We start from the raw sequence: 17,241 nt of genomic DNA, 5'->3' as shown, positions 1-17,241 counted from the left end.
GTTCTAACCAATAATCACCGATACGATATTCTGTTCGGTCGATTCAGGAACCAACTAACGGAATCCAAAGTATTATACTTTGTGAGTTCGTTAAACGGAATCCAAAGTACTATACTTTGTGAGTTCGTTAAACGGATGCCAAAGTACTGTCTGAATAAGACTACACTTTGTGAAGTTCGTTAAGGTTCGAATCTCGTGACTATCGTTGAGGTTTGATTTAGGTTTTACACAAATACGTATTCCATTCTATTATACTATAATCACACACACACAATCACGAAACGCTGCCGCAATCAGGGTAATAACTCGATCGCTATTACGATTCAACGTCTGATCGATTATAACTATCCAACGATAGTCCGGGTGCTGCTCAATTGAGCTTGTACTTTGATTATTTGTCGTGATTTCGGCTTGAATATTAGAGTGCTGTTCGAATTCGGACTATGCTCTGTTATTCGTTGTGAATCCGACTGAATTATCGAGTATCGCACTGATTAATCGTTGTGAAGGTTTAATCTCGTGAATTGTCGTAACTGCTGTATTAGTTACTAACCTGCCTGTGTGTGCATTGTGTTAAACTTGGTATAATCAAGGCTAATCAGTAGGCTTATCTATTTGCTCGTTAATCTGCAATGTGAGTCATTCTTCTTTTTAAACTGTTTTCTCACCGTTTGTGAGTAAGTATTACAATAACTATTTTCAAGGTTATAATTACAGGGATTAAGTCTTTGTAATCACCAAATTACAGCTGGTATGTGGGGTAATTGTGCACTTTACTATTTTTATCACTCTATGTGAGTGAATATTACTCTATGTGAGTAATCATTACTCTGTGTGAGTACACCGTCACTAGATGGGCAACGGGACCCACTAGTGGTATGACCACAGTCACAGAAATGAATCGAGTGACAAATACCCATTCTTGATAATTGGTTGATAGAAACATTGTAATCGCTCTTAATACTGGGAATTATAACAAATCTGTTTTTATAAAACCTGAATGAACTCACTCAGTATTTCCCGCTGACAAAACCTTTTTAAAACGCGTTTCAGGTAATTACAGTAGATTGGAGTAAGAATTGGATCCGGCACTGAAGGACTTCAAGAAGTGGCTTATTTTATTAAATAAATCAAATTAAGAGATACTGTTTTTATTAAAAGCTACCTTTGTAAAACATGGGTTTATTCCATCTATTTAATAAATAAAAATCCGGTGTTTCTAAACTCTGATATTTTCCTAACTCACGGTCCTGATGAAATTTCCGCTGCAATGTTTTTCAAAATAAAAATAATCACCGGTACCACTGGACTGCTCACGGCACCCGATTCCGTCCAGGGTGGGTCGGGGGTCGTGACAACACGCTCGCTAAATTTGTCAGCGAGTCGATAGCTAGACTCATTCTCCCCATACTTGTTTTAAGTGTGCGGGATGTGGAGTTCAAGAATTTCCTCCACTGGGTCAACCGGTCCGTTGAGGTAAAGTTTTAAACGATGACCGTTGACTTTGAAACTTCCCCCGCTTGTATCCTCGATAGTTACGGCCCCGTATGGAAATATTTCCTTAACTTTGTATGGACCCATCCATCGGGATTTGAGCTTCCCGGGAAATAAACGTAGTCTTGAGTTATATAACAAGATAAGATCCCCTATTCGGAGATCTTTATGGTCTCTCAACCTCTTGTCATGAAATCTCTTGACTCGCTCCTTGTACCTGCTAGAACTTTCATAGGCATGGTTTCTTAGCTCCTCAAGCTCGTGGATTTGCAGAAAACGGGCTTCACCTCCGCTTTTTAAATGCGTATTTGCCGTCTTCAAGGCCCAGAATGCCCTGTGTTCTAGTTCGACAGGTAGATGACAGGCTTTCCCGTAAACTAACCTAAAGGGTGTGGTCCCGATAGGTGTCTTGAATGCTGTTCTAAAAGCCCATAGAGCGTCATCTAGCTTGTCTGACCAATCCTTGCGGTTGTTATTAATGGACTGCTCAAGGATTCTTTTCAAACCCCGATTTGTGACCTCAAGTTGCCCGCTGGTTTGAGGGTGATATGGGGTAGCTAATCTGTGATGAACACCATAACGGGACAAGGCTCGTTCTAATTGCGCATTACAAAAATGCGTTCCTCGGTCACTGATTAGTGCTTTTGGAGCACCAAATCGGGCGAATAAACCTTTTTAAGAACCTCACGACGACCCTAGCATCGTTTGTGGGCAAAGCTTGAGCTTCGGCCCATTTTGAGACATAGTCTACAGCAACTAGGATGTATTTGTTACCTCGTGAGGCTGGAAATGGTCCCATGAAGTTGATACCCCATATATCAAAGACTTCACAGACTTGCATTGGATGTTGCAGCATTTCATTACGTGCGGAGATATTTGTTGCCCTCTGGCAAGCATCACACGCTCTAACCCATTCATGCGCTGATGTGTGTAAAATGCAACATATAAATTACATCAAGTAAGGCATAAAACTAACCCTTTTTAAGTACTAATGTTGGAAAAAGAGTGTTTTTGTCTTCCTTTTATATTTTCAGGATGAAATGAGCTCAAATTCACAAAAGAAGCAAAAAGACAGCTAAATCTAACATAAATACAAGAAAAGGAACATAAGTGGACTGCCCGACCCCTCAACGGCATCCTCCCAAGCAAAATAGAGAAGGCAGAAGACTGAACATGCCCCGTGCTCAGCCAGCACGGGGCTATGCCCAAGAAGCAGCAGAAAAGACAAACCTATAGAAGCTTCTATTTCCCACCACGGGGTCGTGTCCAGTGAACACGGGGGCGTGGCGAAAGTACAGCAGGCGCATTAATTGTAATTGCGAATTACAATTAGTGAAGAGAGAGAGTGTCAGACAGGCACGGGGGCGTGTCCAGCGGACACGGGGCCGTGCCCAGCCTTCTGTTCAGCCTATAAATAGGAGTGCTTGGCTTCATTTCAACTCATCCCTTGGCACACCACCTCTCTCACACTTCATCCACCACCCACCACCATCACAACACCATCATCCACCACCATCATCCATTGTCCATCATAGAGTGTGTGAGTCGTCTCGGGATCCAAGATTGATCGTAAGAGTTCTTGACAATCAAGGCCATGTTTGCCTAAGTCTCTTACATCACTTGGTGAAGACAAGTGTTTAGTATAATACTTTTTATTTTTAATCTTTTGCACTTTTTATTTGGTTTTGTATTAATGACTTTAATAACTAGTTACTTATGTTGAAAGTGATCTTTCCTTATCGTTTGTCCGTGGTGTCTTGGCATTATTTTACTGTCTATATAAAATAAAAGATTTTCACCATTCATATCTTTCCTTATCTCCAAGTGATTCATCTTGTCTATCTGTTTTTATTTTTATTTTATTTTTCAGCATTTAGTTAGTTTTTATTTTCTTAGTTTAAAAACCTTTTCTAACTTTTTGATTTGATTAGACGTTGAGGATAAACCGGTACTAAAAGCTCTTGTGTCCTTGGACGACCTCGCTATCTTTCCAACACTATACTACGTCCACGATGGGTGCACTTGCCCATATGTGTGTTTAGTGTTAGTAAATATCGTGTTTTATAAATTTAAAACTTGGCTAAAAGTGTAAAAAGGGCTTAAAATATACATCAAAAATATATTACACTACACGCACATCATGCGCATTACGGTTGGCCCCTCGTGACAGTGGCGCAGAATGCTAGCTGCCTCTTCTCCAAACACACATCTTCAGATCACCTGATCGGCTCCAATTCTAAACAAGTATGGTTCGTCCCAAATATAATATTTCAAATCTGCAAAGAACTTCCTCTTTTGCTGATATGACAATCCTTTGATAAGGATTCCACACGCAAGGTAGTTTGCAAAGTCTGCGAACCAAGGTGACTCGTCATTCATCTCGATACTCAAAAGGAATTCGTGGGGGAAATTGTCATTTATTGGTTCCTCCAACGAATTTTCAGAACTTCCATGCTCAAGTCTCGAGAGATGGTCGGCTGCAACATTCAAAGCTCCCTTTTTGTCTTGGATTTCAATGTCGAATTCTTGTAGTAACAAGATCCATCTGATAAGACGCGGTTTTGCATCTTGTTTGCTAAAAAGGTATTTGATTGCTGCATGATCCGTATACACAATTGTTTTGGACAACACAAGGTATGAACTGAATTTGTCGAAAGCATAAACTACTGCCAAAAGCTCTTTCTCTGTAGTCATGTAATTTTCCTGAGCTTCATGTAGAGTTTTGCTGGCGTAGTAAATAGGATGAAAATGCTTCTCCCTTCGTTGTCCTAAGACTGCTCCTATTGCGTAATCAATAGCATCGCACATTATCTCAAATGGAAACGCCCAGTCAGGTGCAACTAAAATAGGGACTTTGATAAGCCTTTGCTTAAGCTGCTTGAGTGCTTTCATGCATTCGTCTAAAAACACAAATGGAGCATCTTTTTCTAACAAACGGGTCATAGGTCTTGCGATTTTTGAAAAGTCTTTTATGAATCGCCTATAGAACCCTGCATGACCCAGGAAACTTCTAATTGCTCTGACCGAGGTTGGGGGAGGAAGTTTAGAAATGATATCCACTTTTGCTGGATCAACTTCCATCCCTGCTTAAGAGATTTTGTGTCCGAGAATTACCCCTTCTTTCACCATAAAGTGGCACTTCTCCCAGTTAAGCACAAGGTTAGTTTCCTCACATCTCATTAACATTCTTTTCAGATTTCCAAGACATTGATCGAAAGAACTCCCGAAAACAGAGAAATCATCCATGAATACCTCCATGGAGTCTTCGATCATGTCATGAAAAATAGCTACCATGCAGCGCTGAAATGTGGCTGGTGCATTACACAGCCCAAAAGGCATACGCCGGTAGGAGAATGTGCCGAAAGGACATGTGAAAGTAGTCTTCTCCTGGTCTTCAGGAGCGATAGGAATTTGAAAGTATCCAGAGAACCCATCCAGAAAACAGAAAAATGACTTCCCCGACAGACGTTCCAACATCTGGTCGATGAATGGAAGCGGGAAGTGGTCTTTACGGGTGGCATCGTTGAGTTTGCGATAATCGATGCAAACTCGCCATCCGGTGACGGTACGGGTAGGAATAAGTTCATTCTTATCGTTTGGAACTACAGTAATACCACCTTTCTTGGGTACTACTTGCACTGGACTTACCCAAACAGAATCGGATATAGGATAAATCAGCCCTGCATCTAACAACTTAATTTCTTCTTTCTTCACCACGTCTTGCATGTTAGGATTCATTCGCCTTTGATGTTGTGCACTTGGCTTGTAATTGTCTTCCATGAGAATCTTATGCGTACAAAAAGAAGGATTAATGCCTTTGATATCCATAATCTTCCATGCCATAGCTTTCTTGTGGAGCTTTAGAATTTCGAGAAGCTGTCTCTTTTCTTCTTCTGCTAAAGACGCTGAAATTATGACTGGCAAGCGACACTCTTCGTCTAGAAATGCGTATTCGAGATGCAGTGGGAGTTCTTTTAACTCCAACGACAGTGGGTCTTCAACCGATGGTTTGGACTTTTCTTCAACTTCACGGTCAATCTCCACAAATTGATCTGGACTTTGGTAACCATCTTCATTGATTTGGCAGACTGGCTGCTCCTGTGAAATGTCGTTTTGGTTCTCACACAAAAGAGGTATGTCCATATCAATCTCTTCTATCGTGCCTTTGAAATGAGAGCTTACACAAGTATCGACAATGTCGACATAGTAAAGCATATCATCGTGACTTTGCGGGTGCTGCATTGATCTTTTAATATCAAAAGTCACGTGCTCGTCATTTACTCAGAGCGTGATTTGGCCAGCTGCCACATCAACGATCATCCTCGCAGTATTGAGGAACAGGCGTCCAAGTATTAATGGCACTTTTGAGTCTTTGTCCATGTCAAGAATAACAAAATCCACGGGAAAAACAAATTTATCTATTTTAACAAGCATGTTTTCAACGAATCCACGCGGATACTTGATCGAACGATCTGCAAGTCGAATGCTCATTCTAGTGGGTGAAGGTTCACCCAAATCTAATTTAGCAAAGATCTTATACGGCATAAGGTTTATGCTAGCTCCTAAATCGGCTAATGCGTGACTGACAGACATGCTGCCAATGAGACAGGGAAGAGTAAAACTGCCCGGATCTCCCATCTTTTCAAGTAGACGGTTTTGGAGAAGAGTTGAACAGTTTTCGTTCATCAACACACAAGACAAGCTTTCAAGTTTCTGCTTGTTTGTGAGGATGTCTTTTAAGAACCTTGCGCATTTAGGCATTTATGCCGACACTTCAACAAATGGTATGTTTATGTGTAATTGTTTAAACATTTCTAAAAACTTACCATGTTGTTCATCGTTCTTTTGCTTCTTCAGTCTGCTTGGATATGGGACAGGAGGAATGAAATCTTTAACTGGCTCCTGAAACTGTGTTGTACTTGCTGGGACTCGCCTAGCGTGCACCTCGTCTGAAGCGTCAGTTTGGATCGTTTCAGTGATCGGTGGTGAGTCCGATTTGTCAGGTCCCGTGGCTTTACCACTCCTCGTCATTACTGCATTAACGTGCCCTCTCGGGTTTGGTTCTGTGTTACCTGGAAGACTACCTTGTGGTCTTTCAGACAACATTTTGGCCAATTGGCCGACTTGATTCTCAATGGTTTTAATTGAAGCCTTTTGGCTCCGCATTTCCCCTTCCTGAGCCATGAACGCTCCTCATGCTTCTTGTATCGCTTCTTAGACATTTGATTGGCATTGTTGGAGTTGTTTAACAGCTGCGCCATCATCTCTTCTTGTTTTGAGTTGGTTTGAGAGGTTTGTGGCTGAGAATTGCTTCCTGAACCTAAATTATTGTAACGTGGTTGAAAGGTTTGCCCTGATGGCTGAAAAGATTCTCCATGGGGCTGAAAGGATTGCCCCTGAGATTGTTGTGGTGCGGGAGCACGTTGAGCATATCCGAGTGGGTTTTGGTTACTGGAATTGGCTTTCCACCCAAAGTTTGGGTGATTCCTCCAACCCGGATTATACGTGTTGCTATAGGGGTTATTTTGGGGCCTAATTTGATTGCCCAAATAGTCCACCTCTTCGTGGCCTGTAAAAATAACACCCTGCTCACATGTACCTGGCTCGTTTGACACTCCACACAGCTCACATGATGATTGTACTTGCGAGACGTTCTGAGCTTGATCAAATCTTGCTGCCAAAGCTCCAATTTGTGCTGCTAAAGCCGTATATGTATCCACTTGATGAACTCCAGGAATAGATGATGCTTTGTTTCGCACTCCACCGTGACGAGAACTTGACTTCAAGGTAGCTTTCTCTATGATTGCATAGGCTTTACTGGGTGTTTTTGTTCCAAGATCGCCTCCTGCATATACATCTAAACGTTCTTATGAGTCGTAGTTGAGTCCTTGGTAGAAGTTCAACACAAGTTGCCTTTTGGATAACCCATGATGTGGAACATCGATCAGAAGATCTTTGAACCTCTCCCAAGCTGCGTGTAGAGATTCTCCTTCGTCCTGTTTGAATGTCATGATACGGTTCTTAAGCTTAGCTGTCTTTTCCAGCGGAAAATATTTTTGCATAAAAAGATCGGCCATCTCGTTCCAAAAGCCAAGATCGTGCTTTGTCTCGCAAAGAAAATGGAAATAGTCGCAAACGGATTGCGTCTTCAGAAACGTCTCTAATTTTGAAAGTCGAGCACACTTCGAGAAATGATGCGATGTGCCGACCTGGATCTTCGTGATCCTTCCCATCAAACTGCACAGAATTTTGCAACATATTAATAATACTAGATTTAATTTCAAAACTCGGTGCTGCTATAGTAGGTTGGGCAATGCTCGGTAGCAAGCCCTCTCCTCTTGGACGGCCGGTCTCATTTAGAGGCTGGTCGTCTTCTGCCATAATGCTTCCTGTGTCGTCCTCTGAACTCTCGCTATCAGAAAGAATCACTGGTTCGTCGATTGCGGCCGCAATCCTTTGTGCAACAACAAGTGATCTCTCGCGAAGCTGCCTACTTCTTCTTAAGTTATTTTCTGGTTCGTTGGCTAGCTCGGCGTTAGCGGGTGCAGGGGGCGTGGACATTAGCCTGCACATAAAAAGGAACACATTATACAGAAAAAAGAACATAATATATATATGAAATAAATAATAGTGACAATACTAATATCTAATATACAAATTATATATACAGATTATTATTAAATAAATTTAAACAAATATTTACTGGCTTATTTACATGTTTACATCCGAGAGCTCTCTCTCTCTCTCTTTTTTATATATATCAGAAAATCTGATATATCTTATAAAATTCTGATAAGATCTGATGAAATTTTCGTTCCATCAGAATTCCTGATAAATCCATCAGAAATACCAGAAAATCTGGTAAATTCATCAGAATTGAAAACTATTGTTTTTAGAACATCTAATGGGTTTATCAGAATCCATTAGAAAATCGGATAAATTCATTGGAATTTATGAGAAAAACTGATGGTTTTATCAGAAAGTTATATTTTATTCTTATGAAGTAAATAAATAAACAAATGAGTAAAATAATTAAATGAATGATCAGAAATTTAAACGGATAGAAATAAATAAATAAATAAATAAAATAACTGAACGTTAATAAATAAAGTACTGAATTAGAAATACTGAACTGAAATAAATAAATGAATGAAGTACAGAAATGAAATTACTGAAATTAAAATACTGAATTAAATACTTGCCAGTACACGGTTTGATTCCGAACACATAACTGAATTAAGTAAATAAATAAATAAATAAATAAATAAATAAAATGTTAGTTGAACAATAAATAAAAAGTTAGTAAGTTAGTGAGTTAGTAAAGTTAGTTGGTTAGTGGTTAGTAAAACAGAAAAGAAAAGTTAGTCAAAAGTTAGTAAATTACAAGTTAGTAAATTAAAGAAAACAAAAGTTAGTTAAACAGTTAGGTAAATGAAAATGAATAAATACAATAATTTACAGAAATTAACAGTTATTAACAGTTTGTACACCGGTAGAATAATGACTCGGATTGTTCCATTAATTTCGCCGTGTCCCCGGCAATGGCGCCAAAAACTTGACGTGCACGTTCGTATACATATTTATTTACAGTATCTTCACATGCAACGAAATGTGTTTTATATTTATAAAAATGGTTTATACCTTAACATTAAAACACACACAACAAAGGACAAGTGTATCCCGTCATATATGCAGTAAAGTATTGGTAAGAGCCAGATATCGATCCATGGAACACGGGCGTTATAATGTACTAAATCTTTGTCATTAGATTACCAGATAAAAGGATAAGTGAATGGTTGTTTAACTAAATTATCCAAATTACATCTAAAACATAAATATACTACTATCTTGTTTCACAAACAACCTAAACATGTTATCTATCAGATATGTCACAAAAGCACTTAATCAATTTTCCAATTTCGAGACAGCTAGTTACCGGGTCTGGATTTCTAGCATTATGATTCTTCGGAAAGTTAACACGATGGTCACATGTTAACCACCTAAAATCATTCATTAGCGAGCTATTGATATTTATTCATGCGAACCTTTAAAGATAGGTTATTTACCGGGTCTGGATTCCTAACCTCACTTATCAAAGAAAGCAATACCGTTGGTCACAATACAGCCACGAGGATAAGCAATTATGTAGATCATATAACAAACAATTTCACCTTTACATGTCTTAAACACAAATCTACCATGTCAGCAATTTCAGACCAAAACTACTAAACAAGGATCATAAACCGCATCTAAGAACATGCAATCAACACCATATAATTCGTTAGAACCCTTACGTGCAAGAAAGTATTCCTAATCAAAATAAGATATATCTTGTATAAAACCAATACCCTGGTCTGGTTTCATGGTGTAAACAAAGTCTACAAATAAGTGATTAATCAAGAAATAGTTACCATCCCACTAACCACAGATTCATTATCTAAGATAATCAAACATAATCAGAAACTCAACATCAATGAAACATTCATTATATAATCATGAAGATTCAAACATAAAAAAAAGTACTAAAGCTTCATACAAATAAGATTACAATGTAACGAATATTCAAGAAACAAGTTTATAACTATTATTACATAAACTACTTTAAACATAAACTAACATCAGCTCGTAACTTGCAAAATGATCAGAATACATGTTCAAGAACAAGGAATCGAACCATAAACAAGCAAGGATTTGATGGGTTGGATCGGTTATGCTTCCATTCGATCTTTAAGCTTCAAATGGGTCTGATCAGGACTGCTTCGTAACCCAGAAATCGCCCAGAAACATGGAGAAAAACCCAACATTTGAACCAGTAGCGAATGCTGCTATTTATAGATGATTTCCAGATTGGCACGGCCATGCGGATTTGGCACGATCGTGCGGTCAGATGTTGTCGGGTGACGTCAGTTTCAGCGATCCCGAGTCAGCCAAGTGGACTAGTAGACAAGTTGCTTGGGTCAGCAGATCACACGGTAGTGCCGCTGGTGGCACGGTAGTGCCACTCCTCAGAGATGTTGGTCAGAAGGCTTGATTTGGCAATGGCACGGTAGTGCGGCCCGAGAAACTGTTTGGCACTCCTGGTTGCACTAGCAGTGCTTCCGAGATCGTAGCAGTGGCACGGTAGTGCCGCCTGTGGCACGGTCGTGCCACACCTGGCAGTCCATCAGATTTTTGCCATTTTCATCAGAAATGCATCAGATTTTGTCTGTTTTCATCAGAATTTTCCATTATGCTCTGTTTAAGACCTGAAAATATAAAAGTACCGATTTTGGTACCTAACCGTCGTGTTTTTAGTCAGAAATGCTTAAAACGGAAGTGTTTTGGGGTATAAAAACATGTATAATTTAACATATATCACAACACCTGTGGCAAATTACCAACTGGGCGCCTGCACACAGTTGTTATTCCATGGTGGTACGCAACAACAACAGGTGCCTTAGTTCTAAGGATATCGCTGCACACATCCTGCCACAAATTTGTACAGATATTGCGTTGAAGGTGAAACACATCAGGACGCATATAAAGCAAGCGATGTCTGTCGATGTTACGTATACGAAGGCGTGGCATGGACGAAGAAAGGCAATTGAGAGGATATAGGGAACCTGGGAAAGCAACTTTCAGGAGCTGCCAAAGTACGTGTTACGGCTTCAGTCTCGAAACCCTGGTACGGTGGTTTCATGGTTTCATCACCCGCGCTCGGCTCCAGGACATCCAACATTCAAATATGTTTTTTGGGCATTTGGTCCTTCTATTCGCGCATTTCATCTTTGCCAGCCTGTCATCTATGTGGACGGCACACATTTGAAAGGAGGGTACCGTGGTAAGTTGTTGGTTGCGGTAACCAAAAACGCCAACAACTACATAATGCCAGTGGCGTACGCTCTAGTTGATGAAGAAACGGTTCATAGTTGGTGTTGGTTTTTCCAAAATTTGAGGGAATACATCACCAGAGACTGTAACAGTAGAATTTGTGTTTTATCAGACCGTCATGCCAGGATAATTAATGTGATGGAGAACCTTGTGGATTGGAGGGAACCAAACGCCTACCACCGTTATTGTCTTCGGTATGTAAGAAGCAATTTTAGTGGTAGGTTCAAGACCAAATCTCTTAGGAAGCTGTGTTGGATGATCGGGAGCACAAGTCAACGCAGAAAGTATGTTTGGGCTGTGAGGGAAATGCGGATGTTAAATCTGGATGCTTGGAACTACCTGATCGACATCGACAAAAGCAAGTGGACTATTGTGCATGACCACGGAAACCGTCGTTGGGGTAACCTTACGACGAACATATCCGAGTCTATGAATAATGTATTACGTGAAGCAAGACCCCTACCAGTGAGAGCCTTGATTCATTATACGTTCACCAAGGACGTATCAGAGTATGCTCGGCACACGCAGATGGCCCAAAGCTGCAATACCCCTCTACCCCCTCGAATTTGGTCTAGGTTTAACAAGTTGCATTCCGTAGCCAAGCAACATGAAGTGTCCGTCTATGATGTCAGAGAAGGTCGCTACGCGGTAGTTTCAAAGGAAGAAACCAATGATGACGGCGGAAACGAGTACACCGTTGAATACAGACGCAGGCGGTGCTCATGCGGGAAATGGCAAATACTTAGATTCCCTTGTTCCCATGCTATCGCCGTTTGCGCTTGGAGGGGTGAGTAACCACATGACGTTACCAATTCTATATTCCACACCACCGCCTATCAGGAACAGTACAACGGTCATTTTTTCACCCTGGGACACAAAGATGAGTGGGAAGAAGCGGACTGGACAATTCAAGGGGACCCTTCGAGGGTCACAACACATCGAGGCAGGGTTCGTTCAAGAAGAATTCAAAATGAGATGGATGTTAACTACCACGATGAACCCCAGGCACGTCAATGCAACAGATGCGGAGAAACCGGGCACAACAGGAAGACCTGTGGCCGACGTTAACTTAGTATCTTGTTGTGGTTTTTACTGTTAACTGTTAGGTGTATTCTCCTATGTTTTGTGTTTGGTATTTCTGTTTGAATTCTCAATTGGTGTAATTTAACAATTAAGACATTTGTTCCAAAATTCACTAAGAAACATTAAACACAACAACACACTTATTATTGAATTGAAAATACATAAGACAGCAGCTAAGGTAGAATATGGTGGGGTTCAAAAAGATGAATCAGAATCGCTATCGTAATTCTGATACTGTGTCACACCCCAACCGATGGCGGAAACATCGGGATGAGACGAACAAATTGCTCAAAACAACATAACACTAAATGTGACAATATGAATTAAATCATTTTATTAAAACTAAAGAATAATACATTGTTTCAAATAGTAAACATAACTTGAAACATGGTTTAATTGCTAAAATGGGTTTCTAGGTTCAGCCTAGCTTGTTTTCTTGATCACTTCGTCTAACAACCTGCAACATGTATTAAAATAAAATCAACAAAAAGTTGGCGAGTATACAAGTTTGATACATAGCATAGTAGAATAAAACAAGTTTTGAAGTTGCTCAATATCCAACATGAAGACGATGATACTAGCTACCACTTATCAACATCGTTCAAGTTGCTTTCAAATATCGTTGAAGTTGCATCCAAATGAAGTTGCACTCAAAGAGTGTTGAAGTTGCATTCAAATAAAGTTGCATTCAAATGAAGTTGCACTCAAAGAGTGTTGAAGTTGCATTCAAATAAAGTTGCATCCAAATGAAGTTGCACTCAAAGAGTGTTGAAGTTGCATTCAAATAAAGTTCAAGTTGCATATAATGAAGTTGCACTCAAAGAGTGTTGAAGTTGCATTGAATGTGGGGTTACAAGCATCAAATCATTTCATGTTTAAATGTGGATAGAATGTGATAAAAACAAGACTCAAGTATTGTGTAATTTGAATATGGAATACATGTTGCACCCAAATGTGTTTAAGACGAAAATGGGATCGAGTATACTCACATTGATAGCGTTGCGATTTCTTGTAATAACGCACGAGTAGAGGTTGGAGAAATCCAAGAGAACGAACGTAATGGTTATCCTAGGTAATTAAAATAACGAACTCGTTAACATTTAACTAGAATTTTTTTAAAACCAATCTTTTATTAATATTTATATAAATAGTAAAATCGGAAATTTACTTTTTAAAGATATAGGATATGTAAATGAGTCTTATATCAATTGAATTGACTTTATTGTGGAAGAAGATATGTAAATGAATATATATATATAATAGTGGCCCACAACAACCATGAAGCCATGTAACAGAATTGTAGATTATGTTAAGTTTGAATTCATATATTAAACAAATTAACTAGTTCTACTTCTTCATTTTAAAGAAGCAACAATCGAACAGTTTGTATAAGAAAGAACACTAGTTGAACAAATTAACTAGTTCCATTTTGTTTATTTAATTCGATCTTTATTTCATTTGAACACTAGTTGAAAGTTGGTCATTTTTATTAATTAACAACAACAATAGCGACATTTTGTGATGTATCAACTGAATGGAACGATGAACAAAATAGAACAAGAAATTATACCGAAACAACAAAGACGTGAACTCGCGACTGTTTTCCGGTCGTCTTCTCGGTCTCCGGCGGGTCACGTAAAACTCTGGCGACTTCCACACTTCTCCGATGAAGCTTGATGGTGGTGAAGCAAGGAAGCAGGGAATGTGAGAGGAGATCGAGGAGAATGATGCAGGTTCGAGTGGAGGTATCGGTCGATATTTATAGGTGTTTAGGGAGGTGTCGGTTACTTTGGAAATAAACCGAGAGTTTGGAAAGATCTCAGAAGTTAAGGAAACCGAATGGATTTGGGATTGATTGAACCGAAAAATGGTAAGCGGATATTTGGCTGTCCTCGGAAGATCGGGGATGAAGAAAAGGAAAGGTCAACGGGCTATTCTTGGCGGTAAGTTTTAAAAAAGAAATCCGAAATTATCGCTAAGCTAAATATTTAAAAGATAATTTATTTGAGCAAAATATGAAATCATGGCGGATTGGTTGTGTTGTTGTTTGGTGGTGGAGACCGGGTTCGAGTCCCGTCTCCTTCCTTTTTGTTATTTTCATTCATTTCAAGTTTCACTTATTTGCACAATGGTCCTTATACTAGATTAGTTTGTCTCATGCTTCCTTATTACTAACCAATCTTAACCAAGTTATCACTTAATTATCATCAATCTAAAAACTAACTAGTTTTATAGATATAAATCTTTAAATTAATTAATTTAATTAACTTGGTAAATAAACTTGGTTAAACTAGGTTAACTCGTCTTAATTGTAATAACCTTAACGTATTTGTAACGAATTAAATTAAGATAAAATATGTTTCAACGATTATTTATTTCGCGAAAGCCTTGTGTTTCAAGGATTAGGATCCAAAATTCAAAACTGGTCGGATTTTGGAAACTCTTTTTGACGGATGTTACATACTACTCCCATGGATCATCACTAACCACTGCGTCATCTGATAACGCGTTTGAGTCTCGATCGCTGTCGGATGGCTCAGTATGCCTACAGTAGTAGTGGTGTCCATAGCTACATTTTGGTCTCCATAAGGTTGCCCCCCTTTCGACAACTAAGATGTACGGGCTGCTAGGGTTTTGTGGTGCTGCCATGAAGGAAGTTTGATTTTGATTTTGCTGACTATGATGATCTAGACGGTAACGATGTTGTTCTAGCGTTGAAGGTCTGGGAGGGGCATGCAGCTGTTCAGTGGAGGGGAGCACACTGTTAGGGTTTGGTTGTCGAGCAATATGGTTACGTTTGGTTTGGGGTTCAAGAAAGTTACGGTTGGGTTGTGGTTGAACAGAGTTACGGTTGGGTTGTGGTTGAACAGAGTTACTACGGTTGGGTTGTGGTTCAACCTTTGCAGGGTTTGGCTCCCCTTCATGTATATGCAAATGAAAATAAATGTGTAATTCGTTATCACCATCTGCCATCTGAATGACTTGTGAGGTGAGGTGAAGATGTGAAGACATATTGGTGTGATAGGTGGTATTTATAGACAGGAGAAGTGTAGGGGTGGGTAGTTATTAGAATACTAGTAAACATAACCTACTGATATTATAAACGAGAATAACCTTCCACTAAAGACAAGCCAAATGAGGACATAAAGTGCTGATACAACAAACGACAAAAAACTTTCAACTAAACACTACTACAACAAACATCCTGCAACAAAACGAGCAACCCTATTTCCAATGGCAGTCACCTCTAGATGATAGTTCCGAGTCTGACTCTTCTCCAGAATATGGGTTGTGCCAAACACAGGACCAATCTTCTTCTTCTTCCTCATAGTTCCAAGCATCCTTCAGGACTTCTGGGTCGTAATCCTCCTCTGGGTTAGGGTTGAAATCAAACTGTTGGTTGTCATAGATCCAAAATTTTTTAACAACGGGGATTTCTTCAACTTGTTTCTTTTTGCCAAGAACGTCCATCTGTTTCGCTAGTTGATGATTCACAACAGGACCGGAAGACAAACCTCCTTCCTTTACAGCTTCTAATTTTTTCGATTTCTTTCCTACCTCCAAATCAGGAAGCTTTGGGGGCAGTTCCCATTCCAAACAAGCTTTGATGTCTTCTTCACTCATGCAGTTGCTTTGGAAGTGGGAGAAGGGAGGTAACCGTTTCTTACCATTCCGCTTATCCATTACTAAGAATTGGTATTGCAAAGAAGAGTGATGGTAACAAATCGTGTGTTTTACAAGGGATTTTATAGAGAAAAAATTAGGGGTAAACACGTAATTTTAGTTTCAACTGGTCTAAATTAGGGATAACATTTCAGCATGAAACAACGAAGTTATGGTAGATATAAGGTTTAAACAGCGACCTTATGAGTATTCTGGATGAAACAGCGAAGTAGTATAACATTTCAGCATGAAACAACGAACTTATGGTAGATATAAGGTTGAAACAGCGACCTTATGAGTATTCTTGCTGAAACAGCGAACTAGTATAACATTTCAGCATGAAACAACAAACTTATGGTAGATATAAGGTTGAAACAGCGACCTTATGAGTATTCTTGATGAAACAGCGAACTAGTATAACATTTCAGCATGAAACAACAAACTTATGGTAGATATAAGGTTGAAACAGCGACCTTATGAGTATTCTTGATGAAACAACGAACTAGTATAACATTTCAGCATGAAACAACAAACTTATGGTAGATATAAGGTTGAAACAGAGACCTTATGAGTATTCTTGATGAAACAGCGAACTAGTATAACATTTCAGCATGAAACAACAAACTTATGGTAGATATAAGGTTGAAACAGCGACCTTATGAGTATTCTTGATGAAACAGCGAACTAGTATAACATTTCAGCATGAAACCACAAACTTATGGTAGATATAAGGTTGAAACAGCGACCTTATGAGTATTCTTGATGAAACAGCGAACTAGTATAACATTTCAGCATGAAACAGCGAACTATTACAAGATTTCAGCATGAAACAACAAAGTTTACTACTTTGATTGTTGAAACATAAATAGCAACTCATACCCGCATCTTGAATTGCACCAAGCACACACAATAAGGTTTTACAACATAAAATGGGGGACCCGGAACACTCGTTCATGGAGCTCGAGGAAGTTCCCGATACCCCCCCTAAAAAGATACCCAGAAAGACACGTTGGTATTATTATCCAACAGAAGAGTCTAGATCGTGGTCAAAAAATGTAATGGCATTCTATCATAACGGCGATTCTTCCTTCTGTTATAGCGGATTCCTTGGAAGGAGACAACTCGGATCCG

At 39.3% G+C, this 17,241-nt stretch overlaps 1 protein-coding gene across 1 annotated transcript; it reads left to right on the top strand.

Moving 5' to 3' along the window:
• The first annotated feature begins 11,358 nt into the window (after positions 1-11,358).
• LOC110924291 lies at positions 11,359-12,159 on the top strand. Its single transcript, XM_022168316.1, has one exon. It carries the CDS (start codon positions 11,359-11,361, stop codon positions 12,157-12,159), a length of 801 nt encoding a protein of 266 aa, XP_022024008.1.
• The last annotated feature ends 5,082 nt before the right edge of the window (positions 12,160-17,241 follow it).

Source organism: Helianthus annuus, chromosome 17, assembly GCF_002127325.2.
Source record: "Helianthus annuus cultivar XRQ/B chromosome 17, HanXRQr2.0-SUNRISE, whole genome shotgun sequence".
Lineage (NCBI taxonomy): Eukaryota > Viridiplantae > Streptophyta > Magnoliopsida > Asterales > Asteraceae > Helianthus > Helianthus annuus.
The sequence above is the reverse complement of the archived record's forward strand: the minus strand, read 5'-3'. Positions and strand labels throughout refer to the sequence as shown.